Source organism: Carcharhinus amblyrhynchos, chromosome 8 (assembly GCF_965287045.1).
Source record: "Carcharhinus amblyrhynchos chromosome 8, sCarAmb.v2.hapA, whole genome shotgun sequence".
Lineage (NCBI taxonomy): Eukaryota > Metazoa > Chordata > Chondrichthyes > Carcharhiniformes > Carcharhinidae > Carcharhinus > Carcharhinus amblyrhynchos.
In genome coordinates, this window is record NC_137331.1 from 82,545,583 (window position 1) to 82,565,754 (window position 20,172).

Genomic DNA, 20,172 nt, shown 5'->3' on the forward strand with positions numbered 1-20,172 from the left:
ATGGACCCCCTCCGATATACCCACACGTAGACCCCCCCCCCTCAGATATACCCAGACATAGACCCCCTCCCCCCAGATATACCCAAGTATGACCCCCCCTCAGATATATCTAGGTATTGACCCCCCCCTCAGATATACCCAGGCTGAGACCCACCGCTTTTGCCACAAACCCTCTGCCAGCCAGCCAAGGGAATAAAGATTATATAAAAATAAAAAATGCACAGCTCTCAGCATCATTCCCTCCCGCTCTCCCTCCTCCCCGGCCCCTCCTGTACCACATCACTCTCATTTTTTTTTGGCTTTACTATTGGTGACATAGAGGAGCAGCAAAGACGGCTGATCCAATGATGTGGAACCGAGCAACCTATAAAAGCTGGTCCGGAGCCAATCCTCCCGACAAGATATCGGCTTCTGTCACTGGGGCGGGACAGCCTAGGGGTTGTGTTGTGTGAGCCTGAGCCGGGGATTAGGGAAGCTTGCGGCGATGTCGGGATGTTCATGGGGATACGGACCCAAAAACGGTGAGGCTTTCGGGGGGGGGCTGGGCTGGGAGAAGCCCCCTCCCCAGGTCTGGACATTGCTGGACTTGCAGCCCCCTCCTCCCTTTGCCCCCGGGGCTCTGACACTCTCTCTCCAGCAGCAAAGTCTCACGTTGCAGTCTAAGTGGAAATGCGATTCCTTTGCGGGCTGGATGTTTTTCCTCTTGAAAGTTATACACGCTCCCTCTCTTTCTGTTTCTCTTTGCTTGGGTTGTTTTAAGCAGCTTTAGAAATTCACACTGTTCAGCGGGAAAGGATTTATTTTTTTTAAAAAAAGGGGCAATTTCTGCAGATCGTTGCCAGATGAATGCATTCTCTCTACAAGGCAGCCTTTCCCTCCTGCTGCAGTTCTTAAAAAAAACTTCAGTAGATTCATGCAGGCTGCTGCTTGGTGTTCTTAACAATCCTTGGCGTTGGGTTTGCCAGCAGAGTATCAGCTTTCTTGTCTGCAGAAAGCTGTGAACTGCCTCTCTGCCCGCCTCCCCTGAGCTCCAGCTTCCCTGATGAGGTGCAGACAGAGAGAGAGAGAGTCAGTGACTTTAAGCAGAGGTTTTAAGTGACCGTTTCTTCACTGTCTCTCCTTCCTGCTGCAGGTCCAGACCACTGGCACGAATTGGGGTACCCCCTCGCCAAGGAGGGGACCCGCCAGTCACCGATCGAGATCAAGAGCCAGGAAGCCAAGTTCGACAGCAACCTGAAGCCACTTGATCTGAGCTATGACCCGGCCAGCTCCAAATGTATCTGCAACACCGGCACCTCCCTGCAGGTAGATTTCGACGATTGCTCGGACCGATCAGGTTAGTAAAGTGATGTTGTGTTCATTCTCTACCCCGCGCCCCCCGCCGCCGTACCCCAGTGAATAACAGCAGGCAGATTCTGAGCTGCTGCGCTTTTGCAGTAAGCGAGTTAGGGCAGTAATAACATGCGCGCACACACACACACACTTTGCTATTTCGCAACAAGAATTGCACTGGTGTATGTTGAAAATTTTTTTTATTAGTATCACAAGTAGGCTTGCATTAACACGGCAATGAAGTGACTGGGAAAATACTGCACTCAAAAGTTCCACCTTCCGAGCAAAGGGCAATCCTTAATTCATTTGTTGAAAATGATAAGGACCTTTTTTATCCTTATTTTATTCCTGATAAAATGCTGGTTTGGGCGGGAGCGGTAAAGTTTTTAATCAGTGTAGCTGTTGCGTTTTATTAATACAGATTTGGACAAGAGTCCTTCCACCCCCCCGCCCGACCCCGACTCACCAGGTCGAAATGCAAAGAGCCAGCCAGTGCTGGGCTATGGGTGAGGGAAGGCTGTCATTCGCGTAGCCAAAGGAGCTGCAGGAGTGAAAGGGGCAGATTAGTTTTAAGGGCTGGATTGAGTGACAGGGTTGTGTAATCTGATTTGACCCATATGTAATTGCGACCAATTGAAAGGGGCCTTTTTTCAAAATTGGCTGCTTGACTAAATTGTAACATTTTAAAGTGACAATCATTGTACTCAAAGAAATGTTGATACATTTTAAGGTAATTTATACCCAATTTTTGTGCTTTCAACTTAACGTTATAAAACCTCCCTTTACACCACCCCTCCCCCCTTTAAATTTCTTAGGAAAAATTGTACATCCTGTAAGGAACAAATAACCTTTTTCTTTCCAATTCTGGGCTTTCATTGGTCTAGTGTCCGGTGGGTTTTTTTTTGGGGGGGGGGGAATGGAATCTGGAGTAATACATAACACAGCAGAAAATTTGGGTCGGTTTTGGACTCGAAACTAAAATTTTATTGTAAATTTTTGGATCATTGAAAAAGCAGTGTAAGAACAAGATCAACTTGATCTTCTGTTCTGCTTTTTACCTTTTAAATCCTAAATGTCTTAGCTTTTGTATATGTGAAGTTACAGATATTTCCCCCCACCTGCCCTTCGCTCACACTCAAACACAGTATGCCTTCTGCAGATTTGGATTGTTTCTCACTAAGAAGTATCTCAACATCAGGTTAAAGTCCAACAGGTTTATTTGTAGCACATGCCACTAGCTTTCGGAGTGCTTGCTGCTCCTTCATCAGGTGAGTGGGAGTTCAACACTCAACAGGGGAGGTGATGATCAAGTGGCATTATCACTAGACTATTAATCCAGAAACTCCACTAAGGTTCTGAGGCACTTGGGTTCAAATTCCACCACAGCAGATGGTGGAATTTGAAATTTTTTTAAATTCTGCAATTCAGAATCTACTGATCATGAAACAATTGTCAATCGTCAGGAAAAACTCATCTGGTTCACCAATGTCCTTTAGAGGAAGGAAACCTGCTGTCCTTGCTTGGTGTGGCCTATGTGTGCCTCCAGAGCCACAGTAATGCTCACCCATTCCACCAATTTGTATAGTAGGAGAAATCGATACTTTGTCATTATCCACCAAGACACCTCAAAGAGCAAAAGGCAAACTAAGGCATGCAAAAACCAACACTGAAAAAGTGAAACAGTAGACAGTAGCTGTAAATGGAGATCTCCAACTAGAATTAGAGAAATCTAATGTCAACCACTCAAGTGTCCAATGAAATGGCCTAGCAAGCCACTCAATTCAGGGGCATCTTGAGATGGATCACAAATGCTGGCCAACCAGGGATGCCCATGTCCCACTAATGTAGGACACTGCAAGTTGCTGTGGACAAGCCCAACCCTCTAATTTCCTTGGATTGGATTCTCTCCAGTACCATTCTCCTGCTGCACTGACTAATCAATAGTCCCCTGATTTCTGTCTCGGCTCAACCATCTGTGTTTTCCCACCATTGGGGAAGAGGTAGAGAACGTGGAGCAAGGGAAGAGGGGACTAGCGAGAAGAATGGCAGCTACATAAAGGAAGCCATTAGATTTCTCTAATTCTAGTTGGCGATCTCCATTTACAGCTACTGTTGCACTTTTTCAGTGTTGGTTTTTGCATGCCTTAGTTTGCCTTTTGCTCTTTGAAGTGTCTTGGTGGATAATGACAAAGTATTGATTTCTCCTACTATACAAATTGGTGGAACATGTGAGCTTTTCCTGCTTACCTTTTTTTTTGCTCCCAATATAATGAGGTTGGACTAGAAGTGGCTTTGAATTTATTAGTTGAAGAAAAGGTGCGCAGCTGTTCAATATTTCCACAATCAAAACATTTGCAGGGATTGATAATATGACAATCTACGATCAGCTGTATAATTTCATCAGTGTGAATTGTTTATCAATCTTCTTATGACTGTTACTGAGCAAATTCATCCATAATTTAAAGCAAATTAGAGGTATATTGCATTGCAATGTTAACACTGATGCTGCTTCATTTGTGTGATAGTGCTGACAGGTGGCCCCCTTTGTGGAAAATACAGGCTACGTCAGTTCCACTTCCATTGGGGAGCCTGTGATACTCATGGCAGTGAACATATAATTGATGGAAAACCTTGTGCTGCAGAGGTAAGCAAACAAGGTTTGGACAAGACAATATATCTGGGTGAGGCACGTTTTAGTGTTCAAAAATCAAAATTTTGTTTCATAGTAGTCAAATTTTATTTTGAGAATCCCATCCCAAGTGCATATAGATAGGTCCATGGATTAGTAGGTATACAAGTGATCAGTGCAACTAGTGGGCTGAAGGGCCTGTTTGTGCTGTAGTGTTCTATGTTCTATGCATATGTTTTAGCAGAAGGCAATGGTGAAAAGGTCACATCATGGGATGCAGGTATCACTGGCTTAAGTTTATTGCTTATCTCTAATTTCTCTCAAAGGTTGTGGCAAGCTGCCTTCCTGAACCACTTCAGTCCACATGTAGCTACATTCATGGTGCCAGGGCTATTGTTCTTGGTGCCTAGGCCCATAAATATCTAATCACAGCCAAGGAATATTCTTATTAGGAAACATTTTCCTAAATGCTGGAGCAAATACTGAGCCAATATTGGCTGAGTTTTACCATTATCTATATTAGGATATATCCATTTTTATTGCATTGGAATGCTAAATCCAGCCTAGATTTAGCATCCATTTCAATCTTTGTACTATTGCGATGCATTTAAGATTTTAAAGTGTAAACTGAGGGATTGAGCTTTTGGGTTGTTTAACAATAAAACAAAATAATGGAATCTGGACAGGCAGCATCCTGGAGGGAGAAAAAAATTCAGCTTGCTAATCCTAATATGTAGGAGCACATCAGTTTGCAAAAGTTAGAATGCTCGGAAATTGGCAGCAGCTTGTGTAGCTGGCTCCAACATATTGACTTTTGCTTCTGCTTACATTGTGTGAAGATTCTTGAACATACTGGAACACAGTGTCTCATAACTTGGTGTTATATCCAGTGGTGGCAGACATTTGATAGTGATAGCCTTTTTCCTCTGATGGAAAAATCTAGCACGAGGGGGCATGGCTTTAAACTAAGGGGGGGTAGTTATAGGACAGATGTCAGGGGTAGGTTCTTTACCCAGAGGGTGGTGAGGGATTGGAATGCCCTGCCTGCTGCAGTTGTAAATGCGCCTAGTTTGGGGGCGTTTAAGAGGTCTGTGGACAGGTTTATGGACGAAAAGGGATTGGTTTAGGTTAGTGGGTCATTGTTGTTGTTTTTGTTTTTTAACTGGTCGGCGCAACATCGTGGGCCGAAGGGCCTGTTCTGCGCTGTTATGTTCTATGTTCTATTTGCAATCTGCTATAATAAAAAAAAGCTGGAAAAAGTCAGATCTGGCTGGAAGGAACTGAATTGACATTTTGAGTTCATATGACTCTTCAGGCAATTTTTAAATGTGAATGTTTTCTCTTGATATCTTGTTTGTCAGGGTAGGCAATTGTATTATCCTTGCCCATAATGACACCAGTCAGAACAAGAGCATACATGCTCTCCAGCTGAATCTGAGGACCAATTATGGAAGGAGGCCGTTTAGCCCATCAAGTCTGCACTGACTCTCTAACATAGTATCTTACCCAGGCAATTTCACTGTAACCTCATGTATTTATCCCATTAATCCCCCTATCTTTGGCTATTAGGGGGGAATTTAGCACGGCCAGTTTACCTAACCGGTGTGTCTTTGGACTGTGGGTAGGAGGAAACCAAAGTACTTGAGGACACCCACACAAGTACTGGGAGAATGTGGAGTTCGCACAATCACCTGTGAAAGCCACACACTTCAAACAAAGCAGTCCAGAACAATCCCTTTCAACCCTCATTATGTGCCAATTCATGATTTTACATAAATGTCATGAAAAAGGTCACTCCTCCGGTCAGCAGCCAAATTGCTGAGAAATTGGTAGAAAGAAATATCTGGTTCAGCAATAAAGCAGAACCATAATGAAACAGTTATGATTACAAAACTTTATTTTCATTCTTGGTACCATCTGTTGCAGTGTGATGTCAGCAGTGGTACAAAGGGGTGGAATTTTCCCATCCTGCCTGTTTTTGTAATTTTGGTGCACGGGACAGAAAAATTAACAGACCATACAAAGGTCCGTTGACCTCTGGTCTAGAAGTGTGCATGGCTGGGAAAAATCCCCCCCTCCCCTCCATGGTATCTCTTGATGGCTGAGATGTTCTACCTGTACTGATGGGGGACTGGGCACAGGTGAGTTGTGTACTTGGGTAGAGAAAATGGACAAAATATGGCTGCTTGACAGTGAACATAGAACATTACAGCGCAGTACAGGCCCTTCAGCCTCAATGTTGTGCCAACCAGTGGAACCAATCTAATGATCCTCTAACCTAAACTATTCCAATATTATCCATATGCCTATCCACTGACCATTTGAATGCTTTTAAAGTTGGTGAGTCCACAACTGCTGTAGGCAGGGCATTCCACGCCCTTACTATCCTCCTGAGTAAAGAACTCTGACATCCATCCTATACTGAACTCCAGGATGAACATTTCCCATCAATCATCACTCTTGCCTTCTTGCAGGTAGCCAATTTCTGATCCAAACCGCTAAATCACCCTCAATCCCATTCCTCCATATCTTCTGCAATAGCTTACTGTGGGGAACCTTATCAAACACTTTACTGAAATCCATATACACCACATCAACTACTTTACCCTCGTCCACCTCTTTGGTCACCTTCTCAAAGAACTCAAGTGTTGTGAGGCATGATCTACCCTTAACAAAACCATGTTGACTATCCCTAATCAAATTATTCCTTTCTAGGTGATTATAAATCCTGTCTCTTATAATCCTTTCCAAAACTTTGCCCACAACAGAAGTAAGGCTCACTGGTCTATAATTACCAGGCTTGTTTCTACTCCCCTCCTTGAACAAGGGGACAACATTTGCTATCCTCCAGTCTTCTGGCACTACTCCTGTAGACAATGACAATCTAAAGGTCAAAGCCAAAGGCTCTGCAATTTCCTCCCTAGAATAAATCCCATCCAGCCCAGGGGACTGATCTTGTTTTCTCACTTTCCAGAATTGCTAACACCACCTCCTTATGAACCTCAATCCTGTCTAGTCTAACAGCCTGTATCTCTGTATTCTCCTTGACAACATTGTCTTTTTCCTATGTGAATACTACAAAAAACATTTACTTAGCGCCTCTCCTATCTCTTCAGACTCGATGCACAACTGTCCTTGACTGGCCCTAATTTTACTCTAGTCATTCTTTTATTTCTGACATACCTATAGAAAGCTTTAGGGTTTCCTTGATCCTACCTGCCAAAGACTTCTCATGTCCCCTCCTGTCTCTTCTTAGCTCTCTTTAGGTCCTTCCTGACTAACTTGTAACTCTCAAATGCCCTAACTGAGCCTTCATGTCTCATCTTTACATAAGTCTCCTTCTTCCTCTTCACAAGAGATTCAACTTTAGTAAACCACGGTTCCCTTGCTTGACCACTTCCTGCCTGCCTGACAGGTACATACTTATCAAGGACACGCAGTAGCTGTTGCTTGAACAAGCTCCACATTTCAATTGTGCCCATCCCCTGCAGTTTTCTTCCAATCCTATACATCCTAAATCTCATCTAATTACATCATAATTTCTTTTCCCCCAGCTATAACTCTTGCCCTGCAGTAAACACCTATCCCTTTCCATTGCTAAAGTAAACATAACTGAATTGTGATCACTATCATAGTTAATGTTTCAGACTTGAGCTGAAAGATCACAGACCTGAAATGTTTACACTTCTCTGGATCTTGGAGAAGCTGTACGTGAAATAATATCAATTTGTTGGTGGCTATAGAACTGTTCTAAAATTGTTTATCATATGATACTAGTCTGAGTATTCACATTGAATTGAGTAACTGAGTTTGCAGCAAACATTGAGATCTGAACTTCAATTGGTATTTCACTTCTCAAGTTTCCCAAATTATTCATTGAGTTAAATGCACCTTCAGTGTGGACGCATTCAATACGCAACTCCCAAAGTCTTAATTTGAAGAAATAGATTGGTTCATATCTCTTTGACATGTTTCTTACTGCAGAAATCTAAGGTCTTTCTAAAACTTGCTAAAAGCAAAAATACTGCAAATGTTAGAATATGACAGACAATAATAAAGAAGGTATCAGCAGACCAAGACATGAAGGCAGAAATTTGGTAGACTTTTTATTGTCCATGTTCAACCATCTTGCTGTAGACCCATCTTTGGTTTCTGTATTTGTCTTATTCTCAAATTAAAGATCAAAATAGTGGAGCATGCACCTTTTATGATTTCTGTACAACAAGGTGGTTATTTTCAACATTGGTCTGCCAAATCTGAAATTAGTTTAGTCATTGCCTGCTAACAGCCATGCTGTGGTAGAAACTAGTGACTTTGATTCGATCAAGCATATGTTCTTATTGAGATCTGTGACATGACCCAGAATTCTGTTAATTATTTTGGTATGCTCTAAGATTAAAACAATTGTTTTGACTAAGCCTGTGATGTTGTTTCTAGCTTCACCTGGTGCATTGGAATGCAGAAAAGTATAGTGACTTTGCTGAGGCTCTTAAAGCACCTGATGGTTTGGCTGTCATTGGTGTCTTGCTCAAGGTATGAAGGTTTATTTGATCTGGCTTTTATAACATATAATTCTCTCTTTGCTGTAAAAAAAAAATCATTCACATGCTATTGCATACAAACATGAGTAGAATTAGATTTGTGACAGTGGTTAATGTGCTCTGCTGATAAAGTTGCATAGGCTTAATTGAATATTAAGGGTGCCTTTTTAATGACCAGCCAATACTGTTTTAAAGCATTCACCCACATTTACCCCTATTATTTCAGTTTCACCCTAGCTCTCCAATGATAGAGATGCCAAGTCCCTGAACTCCACAACATCTTTGCATGTATTAGTATATACAAACAGACTAACTAGGGATACAAAAAATAGGCAGTATTTTGCAAAGACATTGAGCAAAATATGTTATGCTCTCAAATACTTAGTCTCTACAAAAGCATTTACTGGCAGACTTCTGTAGCACACATCACACCAATAACTGGGAAAATTCAACTTTTTTTAATACTTATTGCCTTCCAACCATCAGACATTTCTGAAATTGCATGGGCATTTATTTTAAATGCACTTGAGGGTGCAAAGACAATAGTAATATGCCCACCTTTTGTATTTACACATTCAACAACATTAGTTATATTGTTGCTTTATAACAGAACACTAAGATACACAAACTGGATAATTGCTAAAAATTATTTTGCACCTTCTCTCTTAGCTGAATTGTGCAATTACTGAACCTTAGAGCAACTGTACACAGATGTCAGTAATGAGATTATTCAGTCACTTGTGGTGTTATTTCATATAACTATAAAAAAATCAGTGGCACAATGGTTAGCACTGCTGCTTCACAGTGCCAGGGACCCAGGTTCAATTCCTGGCTTGGGTCACTGTCTGTGCAGAGACTACATGTTGTTCCCATGTCTGCATGGGTTTCCTCCAACTGAAAGACAATGTAGTAATTAGTTTGCATTGGCCATGCTAAATTCTCCCTCAGTGTGCCCAAACAGGCACTAGTTTGTGGCAACTGGGGGATTTTCACTAACTGCATTGCAGTGTTATGGTAAGTCTACTTGTGATACTAAAATAAACAAAACTTAAACTTAGTTCTTTAGTAGAGGTGTCTAATTATCCCCACCCACTACCCTGGTCTTTACCTGTAACACTTCAGATTTTTTATTAAATTCAATTCTCCTTTTACTATTAACTCTGCTTTTACTACTTCGTGCAGTTTCTGCTAATTTTTTCAAAATGTTTCCTCTGATCTTGCCAGTCACTTGGTTCTACCTTCTGTTTACTGATCCTTCTTCCACTGCAAATGGCTTCTTCTTAAAACCTTCCTTGCTTTTTGAATCTCTTGGTAACTGTCTGTAACTAAGACTATACTAAATTCTCCAGTTGCTCTGCATAATTGAATACCACGCTAGTAAATTGCTGCTACATGCTGCCTGAGACCTTGTCATTCTTCCTAAAGTGAGGGCCCTTGAATTAAACATGCAATTCCAGCTGAAACCTAAAAGTTTAGCAATAGATGGGAAGAATTTAGCTAGGATGTCATAGAATCCTTGCTGTGCTGAAGGAGGCTAATCCAAACTTGCATCAAGACTGCACTGACTCCAAACCCACCCAGGCCCTATCCCCATAACCCTATGTGTTTACCCTAGCTAGTCCTCCTGACACTAACAGACAATTTAACATGGCTAATCCATCTACCCTGCACATCTTTGGACTATGGGAGGAAACCAGAGCACCCGGAGGAAACCCACACAGACATGGAGAATGTGCAAACTCCCCACAGACAGTGACTCCAGCCAAGAATCAAACCCAGGTCCCTGGTGTTGAGGTGGCAATGCTAACCACTGCCACCACTGGAGAAATCCTGGTCTTGTGTGCTATGAGAACTTGAACATGAACCATTGGACTAGGCCAGGAGAGTCTTGGTGTGAGGATTTACCTGAAGTCTGATGTTGGCCTGCATTATGTACACCAATTCCTGAGCCCATTACGTTTTGCCCAGTGACAATGTTGAAGCTAACTGAGAATGACACCTGGACAGGTTCAAATTGGGTCTTGAATTTGATATTTTGCTGCTTGGAATTTGTCAGATCCACAATGAATTTCAGGATCTTGCCTTCATTTTACTCCATCTTTTTAGTTCATTTACCAGTTTAACAATTGCAATCAACACACTAATCCAAACTTTCTTTAACAGTCCAACCAGATTTACCCTGTATTGTGGACAAAAATTTAAACATTTCACCTAAATGAGAACGTAGCAATAAATCCTGTTTGAAAATTTATCAGGTGAAATCCACACTAAACTATTTACAACTTTGAATATGAAATCTAACAACTACTAGATTCAATTCAATAGTCAGTATAACAATATTTAAATATTTTATGTATTAGACAACAATGACCAGCATTTAACATATGCCTTCAGTTCAGTGATTAGATGATATTTGTCACAATTTGTATTATATTTTCATTGTATTGATCGAAAGGCTCCCAGCTTGCCCTGCATCACATTCTTGGGAATTTATTATTAATGTGGACATCAGAAATTAGATCAGTGTAACATTAGAAACCACTTTGGCTGTCACAGGTGACCATGGAGTTTCTAAAAACAAGACAGTTGATCTCTAACAATCATCATTTCAGCCCCAAAGCACTACAAGAATTTAAGACCACATCCTAGGTTGTGCAAGTAGCTGCCTCATTCTGATTTCCTCCATTATGAAATCAGACATGAGGCTATTCACCTAATTCGCAATAATTCAGACAATGAAATGTGGCCATACCTTGACAATAGTCAAGCCAGACTTGATTAGGTGGCAGGTAATACGTGCTGGGCAGTGACCACTTAAAGTAGACTTAATACCTCCATGTGACATTGTGACCTCTCTACCAAAGCATGCATCAATAACCAGAAAGAACTGAACCGACCACACTTGCTGTGGCTATAGGACAAAGTCTGAGGCTTTCTGTGGGGATCTGGTCATTTCACTCTCCTGACTTGCATCTTGTAGAAGTTAAGGGACTTGTCTAGATATGTGCAGTGGTAATTGCACTCCAAAAACTTGACTGACTCCATCCAGAACAAAGACTGCTTGATTAACATTTCAACTTTTTGCCTGCTCTTGTACTCCTCCTGATTGCATGTATCACAGCAGAAATCTTGTAACTAGTTTCCTAAAGGGCATTAACTACCTACCCTGTCAGTGACACCCACATTCTATGAATGGAATTAAGGCAGCTAGGTTTCAAAGTTAGCCTTATTTCCATGATTCTAAAAAAAATTGTTGCAGGGATAACCATTACCTAGAACTGTGCAAGATTATATAGATTTCTAATGTGTTTAGAATTACACAGTTCACTACTTGCAAGTAAATATCAAGTGTACTATTTGCACTATGATAGTTCTTTTCATCTTTGTCTAAAACTGATGAACACCTGATTCAGTCATGAGCATTCCTCAGAGCATCATCATCATCATGTGATTAACCTTTAGTTGAACTCCATACTGATAACCAGCTTTAATTTGTTTTTGGTTGCTAGAATTCTGATTACTGAGTAACTAAAATGGAAAAAGGAAGTGGAGCGCACATTCACTGTAAAATGCAAAAGTTGAACCTAACATTTTATGGCTTTTTGCTGCTCTAGTGGGATAACTTCTGTGTATGCCCAAAAATGCAAATCTGAATCACAGGATTCATAATATGAACTGTCAATTGGTATCTTCTGACTTTCAGGTATGTGATTCAAATCCAGCTCTGCAGAAGATTGTCTGTTCTCTGGATTGCCTTAAATCCAAGGTACAATGAATTCTATAAAAATGTGTATATAGGTATAAACAGTGATATGTATTTAAATTGCAACTTTACATTGCATTTTTTTGTCATAATAACATGTTAATTTTGGGAAATTCTGTATGCCATAGCCACTTGTTTAAAATAGTGGACAAACAAATCTCAAATATTTACTCCTAATATAACTAAACATGGTTTCTGTCAATGGTTACTGCTAAAAGGTTCAAGCTTTTTTGTTTGTTCTTGGAGTATTGGCATCAATTGCATTACTAACATTTGTTGCCTATCTCTAATTGACCTTTAAGTTGGTGATGAGCTTCCTTGAACCTTTGCTGTCCATCTGGTGTAAGTATGCCCACTGTTATTCAGAAAGGGGTTCCAGAACTTTAACCCAGCAACAGTGATAGAGTTTCAAGTTAGGATGGTGTGTGACTTGGCAAGAAACTTCTAGGTGGTGGTATTCCTGTGCATCTGCTGCCCTTCTAGATAGTTGAAGTTGTGTTTGGGAAATGCTGTCAAAGGAGGCTTAATGAGTTGCTATGCTGCTAAGTCTATACTGTTATGTGCCATGATGGTAGAGGAGTAATCTGATTTTTACATTATGGCTGGAATTCTTGGGCTATTCATGCTGGTGGGATCTTATCCTGACAACAGTGCATCCCCACTGCAGGTTGGCAAACAATGTGCTGCATCGGTGGGGGAGGGGGATCCTCTCCTATATATTTTGCAAAACTGTTCAACCTAAATCTTGTGTGCGACTGCAACTATCTGTGTCTTTCAATACAGCTGAATAACAACAGTTGTTCTTGTGCATGGGAAATGAAGACTTGGCAGGCTATTTTACACCCACCTTTTCCTCAATGTGTAAAAAGGCTGTTTACTTTGCTCACCAGTCAACGAAATTCTTCTCTCATTGCACTCCCCTCCATAAATGCTGCCAGACCTGCCAAGTCATTCCAGTGTTCAGTTATAAATTTTTTATCCACAGATACTGGGAACTATGCAAACTTGTCACGTGTATTTTGATGTATACTTCCTGCCAGTGTTAACATTACAGCATCTGCATGGAGACAAGTATGTTATACATTGTGATGAGCTGAAACAAGTGGTTTGTATTCTAGATATAAATACTGACAATTATGTTGGAAGCAACATTTTAATGGGAAGTATAGCAGATATATAATACTTGAAATTATAAATAACTTGCAAAGACAAGTTAGCTGAAATTGGTTTTTTGATGCTATCATAGAACATGCAAACTGTTCCTTTTGCACCTTGCCTGTGTAGAGTGAAATGGTTGTTGATTCACTAATTTTGTTGCTCTCAAGACCAGTTTCATTCCCAAAATGTCTAGCTGTGGTCCATAGATATGTGGCACATGCATCACTTTCAAATATGTAGTCAGTTTGTTACCTATAAACTTTGTCACCTAATACCTGACTTTGCTTGGTATTTATTTCAACTGATTGTGAAATGTTCATTACTGAAGGTCTAATCAGTGTTCTTTTCTATTTATAGGGTGCTAAAAGTGATTTTAAAGACTTTTCCCCTTGCTCGCTGTTGCCTTCCTGTCTCCAGTATTGGACCTACCTAGGATCCTTGACCACTCCTCCTCTGTGTGAGAGTGTAATCTGGCTTTTGCTTAAGGAGCCTGTCAGCATTGGCCCAGATCAGGTAAATGATTACAGTGCAGAAGGCCATTTGGCTTTTCATGCTGAGCTGGGCCTTTGCAAGAGCAATTCACCTTGTCACTGTTCTGTCTTTTTCATGTGGCCCTGCACATTTCTATGATTTTGGATAATGATCCCATTCCTTTTTGAATGCCATGATTGAACACAAAACACAGGCAATGCATTCCAGATCTTAATCACTTACTGTTTTTGGGCAGACGAAAAAGAAAAAAAGGTTTTCCTCAGTTGGCCATTGTTTCTGTTAATTCTTAAATCTGTGCTCTGTAGTTCTCAATGCTTCCACCAGTGGGGCTAGTTTCTCCTTGTCTACCCTACCCAGACCCCCCTCATCATTTTAACTGTCTCCTTCAAATTCCTTGTTGCTAAAGGAGAACAGTCCCAGCTTGTGAATCTATCTAGTGAAGTCCCAAACGTGATCATGAAACTGATTTATAATTGAAACAGCAATTATTCATTTAGTAAGAGGTCAGGTCAATGATCACTTCATAAAAATGGCAGTTATCCGAATAGAATGCTTCCATTTACTTAAACGTTTTGTAGATAATTGAAACAATTCTAAATACTTGCAAATAAGTGTCTGGAGATGTTTTATTGCGTTGGAGGGAGCTGTATTCAAAGTATTCGCACAATCTGATAAATGCAGCACAGTTTTGTTAAAATGCTCAATTGTTTTGCTTTTAGTTGGGTTCACTGGAGGTTGTGTATGCTATTTATAGTAGTATCTGATTATACCAAAACAAGCTAAATTGCCAATTCAATTCTGTAAAATAAATTATGCTAGTAGAGGAGAATTAATTTGTACTGGCACAGTAATCTGAACCCAAAATGCCATCAGCCCCTTTAACATATCTGCCAATACGCTCAGTTCTGATTAGAAATGAGTTTGATTCTGGTGTGAACTGAGCTAGCATAATGTCTATAACAGACTTGTGAACAAAATGTCAATTTAAACTGGACAAAAAGCACGAGCTCCTTGATCATGATAGCAGTTTGATTGGATAATGGTTTGTACCATGTGTGCAGAAATAATGTCTTTCCTGAAGACCATTGTTTACAGAAGTCCCAGACATATTTCCTCATCCAATGAACACCAGTTGAAATTTGGAAATGAATGGGCATAAATGAATTTATAAAAACTCTACATGATTTAAAATGGAATTTGGGCTAAATCTATCTCACTGGGGATTTGTACAGCCATTGGCTGTGTATTCTGTTTCCTTTCTTTTGGTTTGAGGTTGAAGGGAGTAACCTTCAGCCAGAGCTTAGTGGTGGGAACACTGCCAGATCTTCAGACATATCAGTGATAAATATTTTCAGTACATATGTGAATGGTAAACCAGGGACAATGGTATCCCAATAACAATTATTCTACTGTTTATCTAGTGGCAAATTGAGAAGCACGACGCAGTTTTGCTGAGTGATGAAAGGAATGGCCCTATGTAGTATCTATTCTGTAGAAGAAATCAGGCCCTGAAAGATGGAAAATCTATGCCCACTTTATCAAACCTTTCACCAAACCCAGCCACAATGGTTTTGAGGTGTTATACATTGGTTCATTGAGTTTGAAGTTGGGTGGAGCCAGCAGAGGGAACTGTGTTATCAAGGGTCGAACATGAGAGCTGTAAGCTTAAGCTGGATGGCATTAGAGATGTAAACATTCAGGAGTTGTGGTACACATGGAGAGTTGATCAGTCATGGTCTTCAGGTGAAGTTGCAGGTAAGGGGTTGGTGGTGGAGCTGGGTACATAGATGTAAGTTGGTTCCCAAACAAAGGTTTTTTAATTTATAGATAAGTAAATGTACACTCTGGTATTTAAGATGCCTGCCTTAATCCAATGTCCAAATTGGAGATGGCACATGTAGAAATGATGTAAATGCATATTTTAAAAACTCCAATATGTATTAATCACTGGAAGTGCAAACTCATGAATCTTCGTATGTATTCCATTGTCACACCATTTTAAAATACTAAACTTAAAAGTTTGATTTAACATGATTCATTAACAAAGCAGTCAGTTGCTTCATGACTTCAGAGGAAGTGAAACAAAAATATACAAGAGCATGCTCACAATTGTCAAGATAGCAAGGCTTCCTCTCAGTGAGATCCTGATTAAATGAACAGTGGAGAAAAAACGAGATCTTGTCTGGAATCTCAACTTTGTCCAGGTTGAAATCAAACGCAGAACCTAAAATTCCACAAGGACTTGAATATTTTCACCCCAAGGGCTTAATGAAATTCATAAGGGTGGAATTAAGGTGTGGTTATTCAATGACTCACTCACTACTTGTACAGAAAGTAAGATCAGTGAAATATTTGCACAAGGAGTTTTCCCACATCAGTGTAAAAACCTGCACATGATAGTACCATAAAATAGTACAGTGCATTTAATTACATGCAGCAAAATTTGCAAGTATTTGGATGATATCACATTGTTGCTTTTATCAATTTAGTGAAAAGTAGTGGCAATTATTACTTGTGCTTTATTTTCCAGATAGCAAAGTTCCGCTGTTTGGAGTTTGGACCAAATGACCCCATGCAAAACAATTACCGACCTCCCCAGCCTTTGAAATGCAGGGAGATTCGAAAAAATTTCGAGTAAGGATTGGAGTACAGTCATCAGCTTGCCTTCCTGAACTGTCCCTGTCTAGCCTGAGTAGCAGTAAATTTCCCCTGACTCCCAACCCCTCCCACCCACCACTACTCAGTCAGAGTGGACAACCAGGCAGACAACATCTTTTAAGCACAAGTTGGTAAAAATTGGGGCATCCAGATTGGTTTTAAGCAACCACTGGATTGTTATCGTGTTCCTGGATCCTCATGAGCCTTGCAATTTAACAAAATCTGAAGCAATCATTTCATCTTGTTGAAAATAGAAGATATGAAGGCAGCCTGTAATTTAGTGAAGGATTAATCTGTAGCACTGACTATATTGTTCAAGTTTAATAAATTGTTTTTTAGTGATGTTAACTGTAAAGCAGTTCTAGTTTAAAAAATTATATTGAGTATTAAAGAGCAATAATTCTACAATTTACTCATTCATGGAATTGTCTTTTAACCAATGCAATAAGAGTTGTAAGCCATAAGATTTAGTAAATAAAAATTTTGCTGACTTACTGTACTGTTTGTCTTAAACTACTAATATTGAGACAAGAGTGGACTTCCAGTGAGCTATTTTTGACTCTCTGCTTGTGACCCCAAGCAGTTTGTACTTACTCTATACATTTAATTTTAGTTCACCAAGCTTGACACACAAAATATCCATTTTTACTACATTACCAAAAATGCTCATTGCATTAATGTTTTATTCCTAAAACAAGCACAAACTGTTTAAACCAAAAGGTAAGACTTTGAATTCATTCAAAACACCACCCACTAGGATTTTAAAATTGGGCACTCATACTCTTAGATGCAGAAGTGATTTTTTTTTTAAAAAAAACTTAATTTCACTGTCTCCAACTGTCTTTTGATTTAACTGCTTTGTGATTAGTGGCAAATGCAGTGAAGATGACTTTCTTGCACAGTGGGTTGCATCAAATTGCTGAACATAGAACATTACAGCACAGAACAGGCCCTTCAGCCCACGATGTTGCGCCGACCAGCTTTTTTAAAAAAAACACTAACCCACTAATCTAAACCAATCCCATTTTGTCCATAAACCTATCCACAGATCTCAAACGCCCCCAAACTAGGTGCATTTACAACTGCAGCTGGCAGGGCATTCCAGTCCCTCACCACCCTCTGGGTAAAGAACCTACCCCTGACATCAGTCCTATAACTACCCCCCCCTTAATTTAAAGCCATGCCCCCTCGTGGTAGCTTTCTCCATCCTAGGAAAAAGGCTATCACTATCCACCCTGTCTAAACCTCTAATCATATATGTTTCAATAAGGTCCCCTCTTAGCCGCCTTCTTTCCAGCGAAAACAACCTCACATCTCTCAGTCTCTCCTCATAGGATCTCCCCTCCATACCAGGCAACATCCTGGTAAACGTCCTCTGCACCCTCTCCAAAGCCTCTACATCCTTCCTGTAATGCAGGGACCAGAACTGCACACAATACTCCAAGTGCGGCCGCACCAGAGTTGTGTACAGTTGCATCATGATGCTGCGACTCCTAAATTCAATCCCCCTACCAATAAACGCCAAGACACTGTATGCCTTCTTAACAACCTTATCTACTTGATTCCTAACTTTCAGGGATCTATGTACATATACACCTAGATCCCTCTGCTCCTCCACGCTATTCAAAGTCCTCCCGTTAGCCCTATACTCAACACATCTGTTATTCCTACCGAAATGAATTACCTCACACTTCTCCACATTAAACTCCATCCGCCACCTCGCGGCCCAGCTCTGCAACCTTTCTAAGTCACCCTGCAAACTATGACACCCTTCCTCACAATCTACCACACCTCCGACTTTGGTGTCATCAGCAAACTTACTAATCCACCCAACTATACCCTCATCCAGATCATTAATAAAAATTACAAACAGCAGTGGCCCCAAAACAGATCCCTGAGGCACACCACTCGTAACCAAACTCCATGACGAATATTTACCATCAACCACCACCCTCTGTCTCCTATCTGCTAGCCAATTACCTAGATCACCCCCAATCCCATACATCTGCATTTTCTGCAGAAGCCTTCCATGGTGAACCTTATCAAACGCCTTACTAAAATCCATATACACCACGTCAACTGCCTTACCCCTATCCACCTCTTTGGTCACTTTCTCAAAGAACTCGATAAGGTTAGTAAGGCACGACCTACCCGCTACAAAACCATGCTGACTGTCTCTAATCAATTCATTACTCTCCAAATAACTATAAATCCTGTCTCTAATAATCCTTTCCAAAACCTTACCCACCACAGAAGTAAGACTCACCGGTCTATAATTCCCAGGGAAGTCTCTGCTCCCCTTCTTAAACAATGGGACAACATTTGCTGTCCTCCAATCTTCCGGTACTATACCAGAGACCAACGACGACCTGAAGATCAGAGCCAGAGGCTCCGCAATCACCTCTCTTGCCTCCCAGAGAATCCTAGGGTAAATCCCATCCGGACCAGGGGACTTATCTATTTTCAAACCCTCTAAAATATCCAGCACATCCCCCGTATCAACTGCAATACTATCTATTTTACACCCCTGCACCCCAGTGTCCTCCTCAGCTACATTCATGTCCCCTTGCGTGAACACCGAAGAGAAATATTGGTTCAACGCCTCTCCAATCTCCTCTGGTTCCACACACAACTTCCCTCTACTGTCTGTAACTGGCCCTAATCTTGCCCTAACCAACCTTCTGTTCTTGACATACCTGTAAAACGCCTTAGGGTTCTCCTTAATCCTATCAGCCAAAGTCATCTCATGTCCTCTTTTAGCCCTTCTTAACTCCCTCTTCAACTCCCTCCTAGCCAACCTAAAACGTTCTAATGCACTACCTGAGCCCTCAAGCCTCATCCGAACATAAGCCTCCTTTTTCTTCCTAACCAACGAATCAACTTTTTTAGTGCACCACGGTTCCCTGGGCCTACCAAATCCTCCTTGCCTGACAGGGATATACCTATCACAGACCCGCAGTAGCTGCTCCTTGAAAAATCTCCACATCTCGGACGTTCCCAGTCCCTGTAATCTCCTAGTCCAACCAATGCTTCCTAATTCTCTCCTAATAGCCTCATAATTACCCTTCCTCCAGCTGAAACTACTGACCCGAGGTTCATGCCTATCCCTTTCCATCACTAAGGTGAACGTAATCGAATTGTGGTCACTATCCCCAAAATGCACACCAACTTCCAAGTCTAGCACCTGGTCTGGCTCGTTACCCAGCACCAAATCCAATATAGCCTCACTTCTAGTCAGCCTATCTACATACTGAGTCAAAAAACCTTCCTGCACACTTTGAACAAAAACTGACCCCTCTAACGAGCTAGAGCTATAGCAATTCCAATCAACATGAGTAAAGTTAAAGTCCCAAAGGATCTAAAGTCCTAAAGGATCTGCTATTCTTTAGTGGGCAGGCTGTATAGTAGGTATTTGGATTCAAATGCTGGAGGACGAAACCTGTCAACTTGCTGGAGTGGTTCAAGATGCTGATGACATCTTCTACAGTTAGTCATCAATTCTACTAGATTTCCCTGTTTGTGTTTTGTGGTGGCTGGATAGGAACAGAAGTAGGCCATTTGTCCCTTCAAGAATGCTCCATTATTCATTCATATGGTCA

The 20,172-nt window shown here is 40.9% G+C and overlaps 1 protein-coding gene across 1 annotated transcript; it reads left to right on the top strand.

The window, feature by feature from the left end:
• The first annotated feature begins 387 nt into the window (after positions 1 to 387).
• LOC145346718 (carbonic anhydrase 13-like) lies at positions 388 to 17,068 on the top strand. Its single transcript, XM_080194349.1, has 7 exons — positions 388 to 521; positions 1,133 to 1,336; positions 3,858 to 3,976; positions 8,399 to 8,494; positions 12,206 to 12,268; positions 13,781 to 13,936; positions 16,446 to 17,068. Exons 1-7 carry the CDS (start codon positions 485 to 487, stop codon positions 16,551 to 16,553), a joined length of 783 nt encoding a protein of 260 aa, XP_080050475.1. The 5' UTR covers positions 388 to 484; the 3' UTR covers positions 16,554 to 17,068.
• Positions 17,069 to 20,172: the final 3,104 nt, after the last annotated feature.